Source organism: Dromiciops gliroides, chromosome 3 (assembly GCF_019393635.1).
Source record: "Dromiciops gliroides isolate mDroGli1 chromosome 3, mDroGli1.pri, whole genome shotgun sequence".
Taxonomy (NCBI): Eukaryota; Metazoa; Chordata; class Mammalia; order Microbiotheria; family Microbiotheriidae; genus Dromiciops; species Dromiciops gliroides.
The window spans coordinates 176,505,623-176,524,531 of NC_057863.1; the positions used below are offsets into that span (position 1 = coordinate 176,505,623).

Sequence of the window (18,909 nt, forward strand, 5' to 3'; positions counted from 1 at the left end):
ATGATCAGTACATGATAAGCAGAACCCAATGGTACTTGAAATCATGGATACTCTAGTCCAAATAAAGTCCCCTAAAAATAAGCATACTAATTTCATTAAAAATACATTGCGGGGGGGCGGCTAGATAGCACAGTGGATAGAGCACTGGCCCTGGATTCAGGAGGACCTGAGTTCAAATCCGGCCTCGGACACTTGACACTTACTAGCTGTGTGACCTTGGGCAAGTCACTTAACCCCCATTGCCCCGCAAAAAAACAAAACAAAACAAAACAAACAAACAAAAAAAAAACATTGCGGGGCAGCTAGGTGGTGCAGTAGATAGAGCACCAGCCCTGGAGTCAGGAGTACCCGAGTTCAAATCTGGCCTCAGATACTTGACACTTACTAGCTGTGTGACCCTGGGCAAGTCACTTAATCCCAATTGCCTCACTAAAAAAAAAAAAAAAAAAAAAAAAAAAAAAAAAAAAAACATTGCTAGGGGCAGCTAGGTGGTGCAGTGGATAGAGCACCAGCCCTGGATTCAAGAGGACCTGAGTTCAAATCCGGACTCAGACACTTGGCACTTAATAGCTTGTGTGACCCTGGGCAAGCCACCCAATTGCCTCACACACACAAAAATATACATTGCTATAAAGTACAAAGTAACATGTTATTGATCTGTTACTATCTATTTAAGAACCCAAAGATTGATGTAATAAGGTATTCTCACCTATATGTCAATCCAATGGAAATGAACCTCACAAGAATTGTATTATAAACTCCAGCTATTATAAGACAACTGCTACTCCCAAATTCTACCACTACAGCTTCTGCAAACTAAAAGGAAACTACATAAGAGGTATCATTTGGGAATTAACTTAAATAAACTTGGAAATATTTGGATTAATATGAAAAATATTTTGTTTGTTCTTCACACTAACAGGTTCATATACATTTGTCTTTTTTATTTTAAGATAATCTCAGTCTTTGGCTTTTTATTTACTTTTATGGAATACAAATGTAGAAGAAGAAAATCTGTCTAATTATTAAGAAGAGCCAAATTCAAAAGTTTGTGGGGAAGGGTTTGGTTTTTTTTGGGAAGGTGACAAAAACCAGTAAAATAATCAAAGATCCTGAGTGATGTTAATCTTCAACTGTTTGGTTACATTCAATAAAAATGTAATTCAAATATATGTATTAAGTAACTACTACAAAACACCATGCTACGTATTAAGGACACAAAGAAGATGAAAGAAGACATGGCTCTGCCTTCATGGAGCAAACAATTCAATAGAATGGATAAGATTGTACATAAATCATGATACAAAGCAGAAGGTAACAAGTACAAAAAAAGGCACAGGGAAAAAGAAGGTGATAAAGATTTCTTAGAAAAGGTGGTACCTCCTACTAGGTTGGTATCCTCAAAGAGATTTTTTTTAAAAGTTGAATTTGAAATTGAGGTGATGCATATCAGTTGGGGAATGGCTGAACAAACTGTGGGATGAGATTGGGATGGAACGCTATTGTGCTGTGGGAAATGATGAGCAGGTTGCTATCAGAAAGGCCTGGAGAGACCTACATGAGCTGATACAAAGTGAAATGTACTGTATACAAAATAACAGCAATATTGTAAGATGATATGCTGTGAATGACTTGGTTATTTTCAGCAATGCAATGATCTAGGATAACTCTGAAGGACATATGAAAAATGCAATCCTTCTACAGAGAAAGAACTGATGATTCTTTTGTTTGTTTTCTTTCACAACCTGAGTGATGTGGAAATGTTTTGCATGACTGCACATGTATAACTTATATTGAATTGCTTGAGTTCTTAAGGGAGGTTGTAGGGAGGGAGGGAGGAAGGGAATTTGGAACACAAAGTTTTAAAAATCGATGTTAAAATTTATTTTTAAATGTAACTCAGGGAATAAATTCTAAATAAAAAGAAAAGAAAAAAAAGAAAAAAAAAGGTTGTACCTAAATTTCAACAAGTGGAAATAAGTAAGTAGAAGATAGAGAATAGAAAACATCATTGGGGAGGAGGGCATGAGCAAATGCAGAGAGACAGAAGTAGTCAGGCTGAGAACAGGGACCAGTAAATGGTTGAGAGGAACCTATTCACTGAAAAAGAGACATCTAGTTAGATGGGAAAAGCTTAGAAGGGCATAAATGCCAGTATGCAGATATTACTTAGTAAGGAATAGATAAATATTAAAGGCTCTTGAGTAGAAGAAATCAACACAGTTCATTGGGAAGATTATTTCAAAAGCAGCAATAATGGATGAACTCAAAAGGGAAGCTACAAATAAAAGGAAGATCAATAAATCAACCAGCAAATATTTATGAAGCTTTTCTTTTGTGTGAGGCACTATGCTTTGGCAATAGAGGTACAAGTACAAAGAATGAAACAATCCTTGCTCAAAAGGAGTTTACATTCCAATGGGGAGACAGATAGAAATATATACAAATACAAACATAACACAGTAATTAAATATAAAACAGTTTGAAAAGGAGTCTAGCAATTGAGGGTATCAGGAAAGGCTTCATGCAGAAAGAAGATGGTGATTGAACTGTCTTAGAGAAAGGGAAAACTATGAGACAGGAGTAGGGTTAAGTTTGGTAGAGCTTTAAAAGCTAAATAGATGTACCTATATTTTATCCTAGTGGCAATACAAAGTAAATGGATTTGATTCGTTCAGGGTGTCACAAGGGCATATCTGTGCTCAAGGAAAATTACTTTGGCAGCAGTGTCTAGGATGTACTGGAATGGTGAGAAGCCTGAGGCAAAGAGATTAACTTGGAATAATCTAGGTAAGAGGTGATGAGGGGATTCAGATGAGCATATATGTAAATATTTGTTTAAATTTATTTCCCTTTTTTAGGAGGGAAGAAAACAAGGTACAATTGAAACAATTTGGAGTAGGACTCAGCAATTCTAGATTCTAGAGCTAGTTCTCCCACAAGTCTCAATGTATTAAACTGATTTAACTTTTCTATTTCCCCACCTATAAAATGACAGCAATGAATTAGATTTTTCAGGTTCCTTCCAGTTGAAGATGCCAGTGAGAAAGTTTATAAAGAGAAAAAAGAAAAGAGAATCAAGGTCAGAACAGTTAGAGAAAGTGACATGGATGATGACCCTGCAAAGGAGAGAGAGGAGTGGTCAAACAAGTAGAAGGAGAACTGAAAGAGAATAATGTCACAAAAAATCTAAGGAGGAAAGAGCATTCCAAGAGGAGAGGTGGCCAAGTGTCAAATGCTGCTGGTAGTTCATGAAAGATGAGAATTTGACTTGGAGGTTGAGTTAAAATTTGCTTTGATTATTACACCATGAAAATAAACTTACAAATTATGAAAATATAATCACCTGCCCTACTTTAAAAAAATGTATAAACATAAATTTGTATAAATGTATATAAATAAAAACATGTGGTCATGTTATAAAAAATTATAAAAAGGAAAAAAACAACATTGTATCCAGACTGTGGTTAATGAAAAGTATCTTAATGAATACAGGTACTTAGTGAACTACATGATTTTTATTCTCAAGACTTCAAAAAGCATACTCAATAGCTGTGAAATGAATCATCAACTGAATGTTTTTAGCATCTGACATACCATCTTTTGGAGACTCTGTGGGCTTTGTCACAGCTATCATCTTTGCAGTTGGTGTTTGATCATGACAAACTTGATGCAAGAAATTAATAGATTTTCCTATCAGAAGAACCTAAACAAGGACAAAAAAATCCTGTGGTTATCTTCCTAGAAATTATAATTATAATAATCCCCCAAATTGCACAAGTACATACAATATTACAAAAGTCTTTGTACAGTTTTTATTAACACTTAAAACTGCACCAAAACATTATATACAAATACACACATGAACACACATACATTGTATATATAGAGTATATACAACTACATATATAAAATATAAAGTACAAATTTACTCATGTAAAAACCTAGTACAATACTAGTAGATAGTTTCTTGTTTTGGGGGGGTTTTTTGTAACCACACTTAGGATATTTCATTGGATCTCCCAGTAAGGACATTCCTCTCAATGCAGATTTACAACTACTCTGCAACTTTAGAGTCTTAGAGAGTTTGGCTGGCACATTAAAAAGATTAAGTGACGGGGCAGCTAGGTGGCGCAGTGGATAGAGCACCGGCACTGGAGTCAGGAGTACCTGAGTTCAAATCCCACCTCAGACACTTAACACTTACTAGCTGTGTGACCCTGGGCAAGTCACTTAACCCCAATTGCCTCACTTTAAAAAAAAAAAAAAGATTAAGTGACGACCAGAGCCACGATCAGAATATCTGAGAGGCAGGACTTGAACTAAAGTCTTTCTGTCTCCAAGGCCAACTAACTATTCCTTATGCCATGCTATCTTCTGTTTTTAAATATTTGTAATTTTTTTTTAAAAAGCTACCTAATATTCTATAGTGTCCAAAAAAACCTAAAAACCCACTGACTTGCAAGGTATTCACAATATCATCCAAATGCTATCCAAAAAAATTAAATATCCAGATAATGAATTTAATTTCTCTATATATAGCAATCCACTTATTAAAAAAAATAACATTAGTACAAAGAGTAATAAAGCATAACAATGAATCATTAAATTATATAAAAGCTCTTCTAGCCATACCTTCCTGGACTGGTCCATTGTAATGAAAGAAGGAATCATAGATTTTCTTAAAGTATACTTGTCATGCCACAGCCGATCAGTTTTAACTGTAGGATCTGAAGCTACAAAAAACTGAAAGGGAAAGGGGAAACAGACATCATCTTAAATATTAAGAAATAATATTAAAGTAAAAATAATGACTGTCTAGAACACATGGGGAATATCATTCTAGTTAGCTATGATTTCTAGATAGTTTAAAATTTATCATTTAAATAACAATACATTTTAGAAATGTTAAACATTTTAGATGGAAATCTTCCTAGAACATATTATACATTTCCTTACATTCCTAAACAGATATTTCTGCACATAACTAAGCCTTTACTTCTTTTTGGACTGGCATTATGATTTGTGTATGATATAAAGAGTGACAATTCCAATACTTACTGGGATGTACATGCCATTTTCACCCCTATGTGTGTCTATTTTAATTTTATTGAGTTCATCCTAGTAAAGGTTATCACCCCTCAATGAGGTAGGGTACCTGCCTATAACAAGCCTTTCCCTTTTCAGTGTGTTCTTATCTATTGTGGATTTTGTTTGAAGATAAGCAAGCTTGCAAGAACTGTGTATCAAGAGTTAGGCTATATCAGGGCCTATAAATAAAGTACCAGGGCATTACCCTGATTTTATATTCACAGGTTTATCTCACACTCCTCCTTTCTCCAATATTTCACGTGCCAGCTAGATCAGAATATTCATGATTATCAGAACTCATTCCATTCTACAATAATAATCAGTCATTAAACAAAGTTCTCAATATTATTACATCTTGTAAGGAAATCTGAATGACTTTGACATATGTATAGGAGACATGTTGGAGGAGTAACTTAAAGGTAAACATTTTGCTCTACCAATTTAAATATTTTTTATAGTGAACAATATGAACAGTAGATTTAGTACTCTCTAAATTCTTCTGTCAACTGTGTGAATGTAAAGAAAAGATGGTGCAGAATAAGTGGCACAGTGGCACACAATGGCACCAGGCCTGGAATCAGGAAGATTCATCTCCCTGAGTTCAAATCTGGCCTCAGATACTTGACTGCTCTATGTCCCTAGGCCTTAACCCTATTTACCTCAGTTTTCTCATCTGTAAAATGAGTGGGGACAAGACATGGCAAGCCACTCCAGTATCTTTGGCAAGAAAATTTCAAATGGGGTCACAAAGAGTCAGACACGAATGAAATGACTGAACAAGTATACAGGACATTTCATAAAAGCCTGTACTTTTCCTCCCTTATACTTTCACCAAGGATGGCCAAAAGGCTTAAGTAGATTATTCTCCTAAATACTTTACAAAGTTAAGAAAGTAATCATATGAAATTGTAAGTATTGATATTCTCATGGCCAGCATTTTTTGGTAATAAAATTTTTTGTTTTTTCCATGCCTCCCTTCTTATATCCTTATATTCTTATATCTTAAAAACTAATCAAGGGGCAACAAGGTGGGCCAGTGCATCCAACACTGGACCTTAAGTCAGGAGGACCTGAGTTCAAATCTGGCCTCAGGCGCTTACTAGCTGTGTGAACCCAGGCAAGTTAACCCCAATTGCCTCAAAAACTGATCAATCACTTTACAATTGTATCATTTAGTCAATGAACATTTATTAAGTACTTACTATGTGCCATGTACTGTTCTAAGCACAGAGAATACAAATATAAGCAAAAAGATAGCCCTGCCTTCAAGGAACTTATATTATAATGAAGTAAATATATCACATAAAAAGAGGTTAAGTAGTGGTGGGGTAGGGGTGATGGGAGGTACTCAAGAGTAAGGACATGATGGAGAAGTCTGAATGACAGGCTGGTAAAAAACAGAGATGGTCAGACTGGCCCCCCTCCTTAGATGGAGGTTCTGAAAGGGTTCATCAACCAGAGGGAGCAACAACTCCTGGGGGGCTGAGGATACTTCTCAAGTATGAATTCCAGGGCTGAAATGATGTTGTGGGATGAAGAGGTTTCTAGGACAGGACAAAGGAATCTGACTTGGAGCCTAATGAGAAAGAAGAGATGTCAGGTCTGGTTGCCTTCCTTAAATAGAGGTGGTCACCCTCAAAAAAACCTATTTTATGAATAGGTAAGCCTAGCCTTCGCCTAACCCAGATGCTTTTCCCTTCTAATTTCATCCTTAAACATTCTTGGGATAGCTTTACTTAGCTGTATTGCTTAGTGGGTTTTCTATGAGTTGCTTCTTACTCTTTTATAAAGTTTCAGGTTGTCTTTGCATGAACAATAAAACCAATTTCATTGATTCCTTTATTTGTGACTCTAAGGAGAACCTGTAGTATGTCCTTCCATTGAACTTCAACTCCCTTTTGTCTTCTGGTTTTCTATAAACTGAGAGTATATGGATTAACATAATCAGTTCCGCCAGTATATCTATCCACTATTGGCCACTGGACACAAGTAACATCTAGAATGTCAACAGCTAAATTAATCCCTGCAGATTATCTAAAATCTTTTTCTACTTTTTTTTTTCCTGGGGGGGAAGGGGGGGCAGGGCAATGAGGGTTAAGTAATTTGCCCAGGGTCACACAGCTAGTGTCAAGTGTCTGAGGCCACATTTGAACTCAGGTTCTCCTGAATCGAGGGCCAGTGCATTATTCACTGCACCACCTAGCTGCCCCCTAGGTCTCTTTTCTAACACCTTGACACCATCACTAGAGTAGACCTGCTATGACAGAGAGCCATTTTGTATTTTTGTATCAACAGTTGCCATTTCCAAGTAGCCAGCCTACTGGTGATTCACCACTCTGTAAATAGCTTAAGTGGATCTGTGGAAAGTAATCTTTTGTCAATAGTACAATATTATAATGCTGATTTTTCAGATGAGGCAAATGGGAATCTAAGAAGAAAATTGACTTGTCTTATCACACAGCTATTAAGTGTCAGACTGAAGAGCTTAACATAAGATTCTTAACTTCAATGCTATTTCAATTACTAAAGCATATGCTCAATAAATATTTACTGAATAGAATTTGTCATCTATTTTCACTACTCAAAAGCTTTGCTTAAGTCCTAGTTATTGATTACATTCTATGTTACTAATTTCTATGTATTTCAAATATGGATATGTGCATACTATAATACCTATAATGTGAAATCTCCATTTATAATAGTCTCTGTTATTTGCAATTTGATAGGACAGCTAGTTGGTACAGTGGAGAGAGTGTCATGCTTGGAGTCTGGAAGACTTACCTTCCTGAGTTCAAATCTGGCCTCAGATACTTACTAGCTGTGTGACCCTGGGAAAGTCACTTAACCCTATTTGTTTCCTAATCTGGAAAATGAGCTGGAGAAGGAAATGGCAAACCACTCCAAGATCTTTGTCAAGAAAATCTCAAATGGGGTCACGCAGAGTCAGACACAATTGAAAGACAACTCAACAAGAAATTCCTTATCGCTGCTAGGATTAAATGAAAACTCTTAGCCCTTTACTATCTGATTCTAACCTATCTTTCAGAATTATTATGTATTACTACCTTTTTGTGTTCTACATCTACTTGCCATTTCCTATATACAACAGTGCATTTCCAATCTTCAAGCCTTTGCATAGCCTTTACACCTTGCCTAGGATGCTTTCCTTCTTTGCTTTTTCCTTTCAAAATCCCTAAATCTATTCAAAGTTGCCATCTCCTACAATGAGGGTTTTCCTGATCACTTCAAATCTTAGTCTTCACCTACCAAATTTGTTATTGTTGCTGTCGCTGTTGTTCAGTCATGTCTGACTCTTGGTGACCCCATTTAGAGTGTTCTTGGCAAAGATACTGGAATGGTCTGCCATTTTTTTCTCCAGCTCATTCTATAGATGAGGAAACTAAGGAAAATAGGTTTAAAGTGACTTGCCCAGGGTCACACAGTAGGGCAGATTTGAATTCAGGAAAATGACTCTTCCTGACTTTAGGCACAACACACTCTCCCCTGTATCACCTAGCTGCACTCTCTTCCCAAATAATAAGTTTAAACAAGTACTTACTTAGCTTTTTTCCCCAAAAATCATTCATTCAAAAAATGTCTACCACAGTAGCACTTAGAAGGTATTTGATAAATGCTTACTGAATTGAAACACTTTAACATACAATCAGAATCAAATCTGAATTAATGTTTGTGCCTATATTTATTTCAAATGCACATTTTAAAAATAGCACTCTGGGGGGCAGCTAGGTAGCACAGTGGATAAAGCACTGGCCCTGAATTCAGGAGGACCTGAATTCAAATCCAGCCTCAGACACTTGACACTTACTAACAGTGTGACCCTGGGCAAGTCACTTAACCCTCATGCCCTCCAAAAAAAAAAAAAAAGCACTCTGGCTAAAGCCTAAGTTCACAGTACCTATCTAGTCACTCCCATATCATTTTTATTATAAGATTTTTCATTTCACTCTGTTTTTGTTACTAAAAGGAAGTAAAAAGTGAGGGATATCATTATTCATATACTAGAAATGAACATATCTAGTACCAAAGGGTTTCTTTGTTAGATAGTTACCTCTAAATAAAATTAAAGGAACTTTAAAAATCAAATTCAACCACAGAAAAACCTATATCTAAGCAAGCACTACAAAACCAAAAAAGAGTTCAGAAAGCAGGAAACTGCTAAATCATCAAGTCGAGCTATATGACATTCTATTTGGACAAGATTCTTTTTGCCTAACTGGGCAAAGTTTTACTAAACTTGGAATAATTAGGATTATAGTTTTCCTATATTTGGTATTCTTATTTTTTCCATAGATAACTTCTAACTTTAGTAGCAGATCAACATCAGGCTCAAGGTTACTAACTTTAATATTTGATGAAAATGATAGGATCAACAGTAACTTTTGTAGCAAATGATGACTGCCAATTTATATCAAGTAATTTTATTTATTTTTTACCTTCTTTCAAATTTCTTTAAATCTGACTAAAAAATAGAATTCTACAAAATAATTCTTTACTCATATTGTCTATTTAAGTATTTCAATATTTGTATTCTAATCAGCTGTGTGACAATGGCTCTCTCTCTCTAGATTTCAGTTTTTTCAGAGTCCTCATAAATAATAAATGTTAATGATATAATAGTGCCAATATCTACACAAGCAAATTTCTCCAAATAAAATATAACTGCTAGAAAAATATTCCTTACTTAGGATATTACCAGTTTATAAAGAATTATAAGTTATCACAGATTTTGAAATTAGAAGGAACCTTAGAGAGCACATAATCCTATCCACTAATTTTTTTGTTTGTTTTTCGGGGCGATGAGGGTTAAATGACCTGCCCAGGATCATGCAGCTAGTAAGTGTCAAGTGTCTGAAGCCGGATTTGAACTCAGGTCCTCCTGAATCCAGGACTGGTACTTTATCCACTGCACTACCTAGCTGTCCCCAATCCACTAATTTGGGGGGAGGGGGGGAAGGAGGAGGCAATTGGGGTTAAGTGACATGCCCAGGGTCACACAGCTAGTAAGTGTTAAGTGTCTGAGGCCAGATTTGAACTCATGTACTCCTGAATCCAGGGCCAGTGCTCTATCCACTGCGCCACCTAGCTGCCCCTAATCAGAGACATTAAGTGACTAGCCAAAGGTTCCATGGGTAACGAAGTACAGAAGAGGTCCTCTGGCTCAAAAGGCAGAACTTTCTAGGCTATATTACAGTAGGTAAACAATAGATTTCAGAATTTAAGGGACTCTGGAAGATCCTACTTACTACATAACATGTCTTCCCCATTAGCTTTCCATAATGCTATTCTCCTCTAGATGGCCTCAGATACTCCCAAATAAAAGTCAGGTCATTTTGTCAGCCTAAAGAATCTTCCATTTGGAAAGTCACTATTGCTGGGTTGTCAACTTTAGATATGCCCCCTCCTCTTAACTTTACCCTTTTCTGAAACCCTCCATATATGTATACTTTTCCTTGCTAGAAGATTCATGCTTCCTAACCACCTGGGTACTTATCTGCCTATTACATGAGAGGTAAGAAATCAATAAAATGCATTTGATTAAGACCATACCCTCTCCTGAGAAGCATATGGCCCCTCTTCCAAATTATGGAATGACTTTACTGTGTAGAACTAACCCAAGCCTCACTGCACCAAACTAGGAAGGAATGTCAAGAATCTGGAATAATCTGGATGACAGGTCCAGGAGGTTTTCTCAAAGATAACTGTCTGTCACAGTCTCAAGATCATTTTACCCAAGGGGTCTGTGAACTTTTTTGGTTTTGTTTCTTTTGATAACTATATTTCAATATAATTGGTTTCCTTAATAATCCTATTTATTTTATGTTATGCACTTAACAATGTTACTCTAAGGGGCCCATAGGTTATTTTATCAGTCTGCCAAAGGAGTCCATAATACCAAAAAAACAAACAAAAACCCTCTGCTTTAGACTCATGAAACATATTTATACTCTCATTTGGAGAGCCAGTTGTGTCTTCTCAGTTGACTGTGATCCATCCCACTGTATCCTTCCTCCTTCTTTCCTTGATCCCCTTCCCTCAGTCCAGTCAGCTGTCATAATTAAAAGCCTTACCTCAGGTGCAATAAAATGTACACAAAAGAAAAGACTATTTTAGGCCTATTAGCTTAATGTGGCTCTTCTAGGGAAGTCTCGAAATACCTAAGAATGAAGGCTACAATAGGATGATAACTTAAAAAAAAAAAAAGCCTAAGGCTCAAATATACATTACCTTTAAGGAGACAGAAGAGGAATTATCCCTAGCCTTTTCTAATTAAGAAGTTCATTTTCAGGATTATAGAATTGAGTTTTAGCACAGAGAACCTGGCCCCAAGGACTGTGGGCACTTGGTATTGGCACATGAAGGCAAAGACCAAGTTCAGTTTCAGGAAAATAAGGGATGATTTTTCCGAGAGTCCTGAAACAGATTTTATCAACGGTAACATTTTCTTATCAAATTTTCACATGGAAGTCTTTGTTTTACTCATAATGACAAGCAACTATATAAGATAAATACTATTTTAAATATTTTCAAAGGTTGACTTGCCACATCACATACCTCACCCACTCGGTATTCTGAGAATAACTTTATTTTACCACCCATCCAGTAGCTTACTCCTCCTCCCATATACATGTTGTCTCAGCTATTACAAGGAAGCAAAGGGAGAATCTCACTTTTGTATTTTTATCATCAGCCCTTAGCACTAGGCTTGACACATAAGTAGGTTTTTTTTCATTGATTCATAATGTTTTCTATACCTATACCTTAGGTATTTAGTGGAATAAAGGGTATTTTCTAAAACTATCCTTCATAATAGTTATGTGGGTTCAGGCTGTACTAATAAGGCCATAGTCTTGTGTTTGATCCTTTTATGAGCTACTTAATGAACTGATATGCACATTTAAGACTCCACTCTCAGTAGGCATTGATAATATAGGCTTTAAATGTCTTTATAAAGAAATGAATAAAGCAAATCACATAAAGCCCAAACCCCTTATCTTTAGAGGTACTTAAAAGCATTTGTCAAAACAATTATTAATATATAATCAATGCCAAAAATTTAGACATCAGAAAGAAAAATTGTAAAGCAGACTTATTTCATTTATATTAACTCATTAATATTGAATATCTGACTAAAGACCACTTTGAAAGACGTAAGGGATTGCATGAGACTATCACTGCTTTAGTAGATTCCATTATCTTCTATAAAAATAAAACCCTTTAGCCCAGCAAGAGTAATCTAAAAGGTTACTCAACCAACAAACTATATGTGTCATTGTTCTGTAGCTTGCCACTCAGCATATTAGATTAATTGCATTTACAGTATTTATCTGCTATTCATTTAAACAGAAGAGCTAGTTTTTACAGACAACACACTAATTTATCCTGGTAATTGGAGTGCAGCCGGATTTTTATCAGTGTGAACAATGAGAAAATTTAATTTAAAAAAGAAAAAACCTCAGACAATTCAGTCATCTTTAGAAGTTATGAAAGCATTGCTTCATCTAAGGGCAAAGTAACATGCAATTACTCTACCTAGAAAACATCTAGTAGCAAACACAAAGAGGCATAGGTACATTTTAGATTATAATTAATCCTGTGAAAAATATATAGTTATAGAGAAAAAAATCAAGGTCAGAATATAATTGCGATATGCTTTTATTTTATTGATGCATTTTCCACTCAAGGTTCTTTAATTTTCACCATTATGTCAAACACAGAAAGAACTGAGAAAAAAACATAATTGTACCATGATTTCTCATTAACTGTTGGACAAATGCCAAGGCCTCCTTACTAAAAACAGAAATAAAAAGGGTAATTTTCTTAGCAAGCAACTTAGTTTCTAAGAATCAGATCCATTAATACAGACCCTTAAAAGATCCCAACTTCAACTTGTCAATCAAGTAGATGACTAATGTGAAGAGATTTCTCCAAAGGCCACACCTTGAGAAAATAAAATAGCCTTTGGATAAGAGGAATTGGTGATTGGTCACCCCTTTTTTGAATAATAAAAGATACTTTTTACAAGGAAAATTTTAAAACTAGAGTAATTCTTGGCTAAAAAAAGTGTTGAAATGAAAACTTAAGTCTTAAATGAATTCAAAGGCAAATTCTCTATTTCATTATCTCTTATTACACAAATCTTCATACTCAAGGAAAATGATGAAGAGAATTTTACTACCTTTGTATATAAGTATAGTTCAACATAAAATTATTCCTTCTTCTTCTCCTCCCCTCTTCCTCCATCTCTCTCCTCTCATCCCCAAAATGCCTAATTCCTTTTTAAGGTTTGCCAAGAGGTCACACAATCTTGATAACTGAGTCACCTTATTTCCATCTCATGTATATAATTCATCATGACCAATAAAAAGCTGTCACTTCCCAAGATTTATAAGTTATTCTATCAACAAATAGGTATAACCTTGTAGGCAGCTAGTGAAATGGATACAATGCCAGGCCTGGAATCAGAAAGGTACAAGAGTTCAAATCCAACTCAGACTGGTTGTGTGACCTTGTGCAAGTCTCTTAACCTCTGCCAGTTTCCTCAACTGTAAAATGGAGATTCATAATAGCACCTACCTCTCAGGGTTGTTGTGAGGACCAAATGAGATAATAATTGTAAAGCACTTAGCACAGTGCCTGGAACATACTGAGCACTATATAAATGTTAGCTATTACTATTACCAGATTTTCTTCTTCATTGCTTTTCTGAGATACTTCAAGTCAAGCTGAGAGAAACTTTTGGCAGCATAATTAGAAAATTTTTCCAAATGGGGAGGAAAAAGGTCAAAAGATAATCCACATAATCAAGAAAGGATAAGATGATCAATTTCTACTGTCTAAAAATGTTCTGTGTTGCTAGGAGAAATAGCTAATATAACTAAAGAAAATATAATGACAGAGGTTGATAGCCACCTTCTCCTAGAAACCATACAAAAGCAAACAAATATATAAAACAAATGAACATAACACAATAACTGTCAAGGAAAAAAATCCTAATTTTTATGTAAAATACATGGGGCATCATTTACAATTTTCTTCTAATAGTATGTTACCATAGAAAAACCTACAATAGGCTAAAAATAAGAGTTATATTGTTTACTACTAATAACAAAACAAAGACCAAAATGGCTATTTGTAAAATCACTGGCAACTCATTAGAAGTCTACAAGAAAAACATAAGCCATAATGGAGACCATAGCCATCCCATCTCCCACCCTACAAAGTAACAACTCATATTTATGTAGCAAGCATAAAGAAAATACTATATTAAACTACACTGCCTCTCAAAAGGCACAAAAAGATAGCTACATCAAGATATACTATTCAAACTACCAAAAACATGTAATTTTGAAATAGCAGTGTTAAATAAATGTCCAAACTATCCATCTTGTGGAATGGTCATACTCATTTTGTCATTAAACTGTAAACATATGGCATTAGAACAAAGGCTGATCAAAGAAATGAAGTGTCATACAAAGATACAAAGAATGGTAGCCATGGTCTCCTGGCCTAAGAAAGAGAGACCCAACACTAAAGTTATCACATCTAGAATCCACAAATCAGGACAAACCTAATGTCATATATAATTTATATATGCTATTATTTTAAGTAAGATTTTACTTTATACTATATTTGTAAAGTGGAACAAAACAAAGAGGTTCTTAAGATAGCATCCCATATTTATAATGTACTTGTCTTATTGACTCAACATCACTAAGTCTCCACTCAAAACACTAGTTAATTTGGAAATGTTTTCATTAGGTTCATCTCACACACACACACACACACACACACACACACACACCCTCTCAAAGTATTGGGGGAGAGGTCAAGATAACATAAAAAAGATAATGATAATAATGATAATGATAATGATTAAAAAATTCAAGCTAATTAAAAAAAGAAAAATTCCAGAAAGAAAACAAATTTAGTAACTACATTCAAAGAAGATAAGTTGGCTACTCTGAGAGTAACTAACAACAACAAAAAAAAAATCAGGAACAATGTACATATTCTATAGTATTTTATTGCTTTTAGCTATAACTATATCTTTAGAATAACATTTATAGGGGCAGCTAGGTGGCACAGTGGATAGAGCACTGGCCCTGGAGTCAGGAGTACCTGAGTTCAAATCCGGCCTCAGACACTTAACACTTACTAGCTGTGTGACCCTGGGCAAGTCACTTAACCCCAATTGCCACACTAAAAAAAAAAAAAAAAAAAAAAAAAAAGAATAACATTTATAGGGGCAGCTGGGTGGCGCAGTGGGTGGAGCGCCGGCCCTGGAGTCGGGGGGACTGAATTCGAATCCGGCCTCAGACGCTTGTCACCTACTAGCTGTGTGACCCTGGGCAAGTCACTTGGCCCTAATTGCCTCACCAAAAAAAAAAAAGGATAACATTTATAAGCAGTATAATTATTTACCTTTTTGCTAATGATTGCATATATATTCATACATGGGCAAATATTTCCATATTTCAAAATGAATCAATATCAATAAAACAATAGTAAATATAAAAGCCTTTCATATGTGGTCCACTAGGTCATGCTATTTCTCAAATAGTAACATATAACAGGCATTCATTAAATAGACAAAATATGAAAATACAGTAAGAGTATACCTCAACAGTTCTAACATTCCAGGAAGTTTATAAATGATCCATGATAAAACTAAAATTACTTGATATGGTTGTAATTTTTTAAAAGGCCACAATATTCATGTTAAATAATCAATAATTCAGTTTTCAAAACAGTTACCACCCCATCCTGTAAATAAAGAACAAGTTGCAAAGATAACTCTAACAAACGAAATAATTTACCAATCCTACCTACAACCACAAAAGTTATAACAGCTAAGAGACAAGCAGAAAAAATTTAAGTTGGCACACCTAATGAATTAGAAAGTTTTATTTTGAGTCAGCTTTAAAACTCTAAGCTCAAATTCCATTTCTTCCACTAAGACTTTTATTAATGAGTGAATAAAAGTTCAGTTCAAACTTAGCTATTAAAAATGAAGGCTACTTCTCAATGTTTATGCACATATTTTAATATTGAAATATCTGGAATCTCAACTTCTAGTTGTGAGCTATTAAACAGTAGAATCCATTACAAATTCATGCTAATTTCCAGTTCTTCACTGCAGATGAAAAGAAAAAAGTCATCTCCCTCAAAATGCTTATATTCTACCTGAGAGCAATGTCATGAAAGCTAAAGGAAAAGTTATCTGGGAGGAGAGGATGACCTATAATTCTGTCAAAAACTGCAAATATGGAACATAAACCCAGCTAATAAATACAAAGGCATTTAAGGAAGGACATAGAACACTAACAACCACCCAAAAAGGTGGATTAGGAAAAGATTCAGAGAGCACTGCATGAAGACTAGGGTTCTATGAGGAAGAAATTAAGAAAGAGCATATAGAAAACATTAGGCATGCCTTACTTATATTAAAGCTGGAGGTAAGAAACAGAATGTCAAGTTTGGCTAATAGCTATTCTAGTTTGGGTAGAATAAAAAGGAGTAACATTAAATAAATATGGAATGGGAAGTTTGAGCCAGAATATAGAAAGTTTTGCAGTCTGGATTAAGGAGTTTCTGAAGAGTAAAGCAGTCAGACCCTGTACCTATGGAAGATGATTTTTTTTTCAGGAAGATAACAGATGGTATAAAGAGACGAGAAGCAGAGAAACCAGTTAGAAGACTGAGAACTATAAGGACCAGAAATAGGATAATGGTAATCTAAGAGGAGAAAATAGGAGAAATAAAATGTTGTGGAGCAAGAATCCTTAAGATCTGGAAAACTTGTTGGCTACAGTAGATGAAAGAGAAGAAAAGTTATGGAGAGTATCAAGGATACAAAACTGCATTGCCTAAAGGATGATAGTGTTTTCCACAGGCATAGGAAAGTGTAAAGGAGAGGTAGGTTTAAGGAAAATGTTTCATCTAGATCATGTTGAGTTTAACATGTCTAAGGAAAATCCAGCATTAAGTTGGTAATGGATACATGGATGTGGGAATCATCTGGATAAAGAACATAACTGAACCTATGGAGTGAGGAAATCACAAAAGAAGAGAATACAGGCCCAAGAGCTTCTAAGTAGCAAAGTCGAGAATAAAACTCGAGTCCCTCAACTTCATTTCAATTGTTCTTTTCAGAACCTGGCTGTCTTAAAATTTTTATTTACTCTTAAAAATTAAATAATTCACTATTTAGTGAAAAGGAAGGAAGGGCAAGGAAGCAGGTGTCCTTAATCCTAACCCCATGTTCTTGTCAAAACACCCCATTGCAGCATCTAGATTTCTGAAAGTAGTCCATAATCGTTCTCATGTTGTCATACAAGAGGTATCAAAGCAGTGTTGCTTTTAAGGATGAAAAAACCAAAGCTCAGAGAATTTTAAGTAACCTGATATTCAGACACCTTCAAATGTGCATCTCTGACTTCAACTTTCTCAAGTCAGATATTAAGAGGGATTTTCAATGACCCAAGTTCCTTCAAAATCACCTGAACAGATAACCTCTGTTCACCTCTTATATTTCCACTCAGACTTTATCAAATACTTGTGTGATCACAGGCAAACCACTTACCTCTTGGGCACTTTGATTTCTACATTTATAAAAACTAAGAGAATATCTGAATTCTAATAACCTCAAAGATGTATGAATATGAGATAAAAAGACAGGAAAGCATTTTGAAAAATATAAAGTCTTATAAAAATGTAAAGTGATATTAAGGGAAATTTAACAGTAAAAATTATTAATGATGGTGAAAAGGCTAAATTACCTTTCAGGTATTATATACTTAAAAATACTCTATCATTACTTACTTCATGGTATGTATCTTCCAGTTCTCCATCATATATCCAACGGTAAAGAAAATTCAAAACAGGATGCGACACCAAACTGAGAATATGTTGTACTAGAGATCTCATATATGGATCTCCCGTTTTAGTATAGGCATGGACTGCTGACGCTAGTTCACCACCTTTCCTTCCTGAGGGAAGAAATTAATTTTTAGAGATCAAGACTGACCAACTTTAACATATGTGCTAGAAAGGAGAACACAGACCTTGCCTTTCAGAGTTTATAATCCAATTAAGGGGAAAAAACCATAAGCAAAACGATTTTAAATCAGTTTTAGAATAATAGATAAGTCAGTCGTATGAAATATTATGTGGCAGTCATAAAAGACAAAGAAATTCCAAGTAACAGAAAAAATATTTCGAGGTAATTATAAGTTTTCACAGGGTTACAGGATCATAGATCCAGAGCTAAAAAAGAAACCATCTAGCCCAATGTCTTCATTTTATAAATGATGTAATTGAGACTCAATGAAAATAAATGACTTGTGAAAGTCATAAAGTAGTAAGCATCAGAAGCAAGATTTGAATCCATAATCTCCTACTTCAGAGCCAGTTCTCTTTGTCTTGACTGTCTTAGGTTATGCTAGATCACAGAAGGCATTCTAGACAGAGGGAAAAAGTAGCACAGGCTACATTAGGAGACATTTTATGGTGGAGAAAAGGTGAGCTCTACTTATTGTGCTACCTAAAATGATCTCTAAGGTCCCTTTAAGTCAGCTAAGTGGTGCAGTGGATAAGAGTGCCAGATTTGAAGTAAGGAAGACGACTTATCTTCTCTGAGTTCAAATCCGGCCTCAGACACTCACTAGCTGTGACCTTGAGCAAGTCACTTAACCCTGTTTACCTCAGTTTCCTCATGTGGAAAATGAGCTGGAAAAGGAAATGTTGAACCACTTCGGTATTTTAAGTTACAGAATGAGTAAACATTATCCTATTCCT

The 18,909-nt window shown here is 35.2% G+C and overlaps 1 protein-coding gene across 2 annotated transcripts in view; it reads right to left on the reverse strand.

Annotated features, from left to right (window-relative positions):
- The window catches only part of TUBGCP3 (tubulin gamma complex associated protein 3), a 163,968-nt gene that overhangs the window by 56,016 nt on the left and 89,043 nt on the right, over window positions 1-18,909 (reverse strand). For both annotated transcript variants that reach the window (XM_043997221.1, XM_043997222.1), the window contains exons 11-13: window positions 17,935-18,101; window positions 4,636-4,746; window positions 3,598-3,706 (exon numbers count right to left, since the gene is read on the reverse strand). In XM_043997221.1, the coding sequence (XP_043853156.1) occupies window positions 3,598-3,706; window positions 4,636-4,746; window positions 17,935-18,101 (387 nt within the window). The remainder of the gene's footprint in view (window positions 1-3,597; window positions 3,707-4,635; window positions 4,747-17,934; window positions 18,102-18,909) is intronic.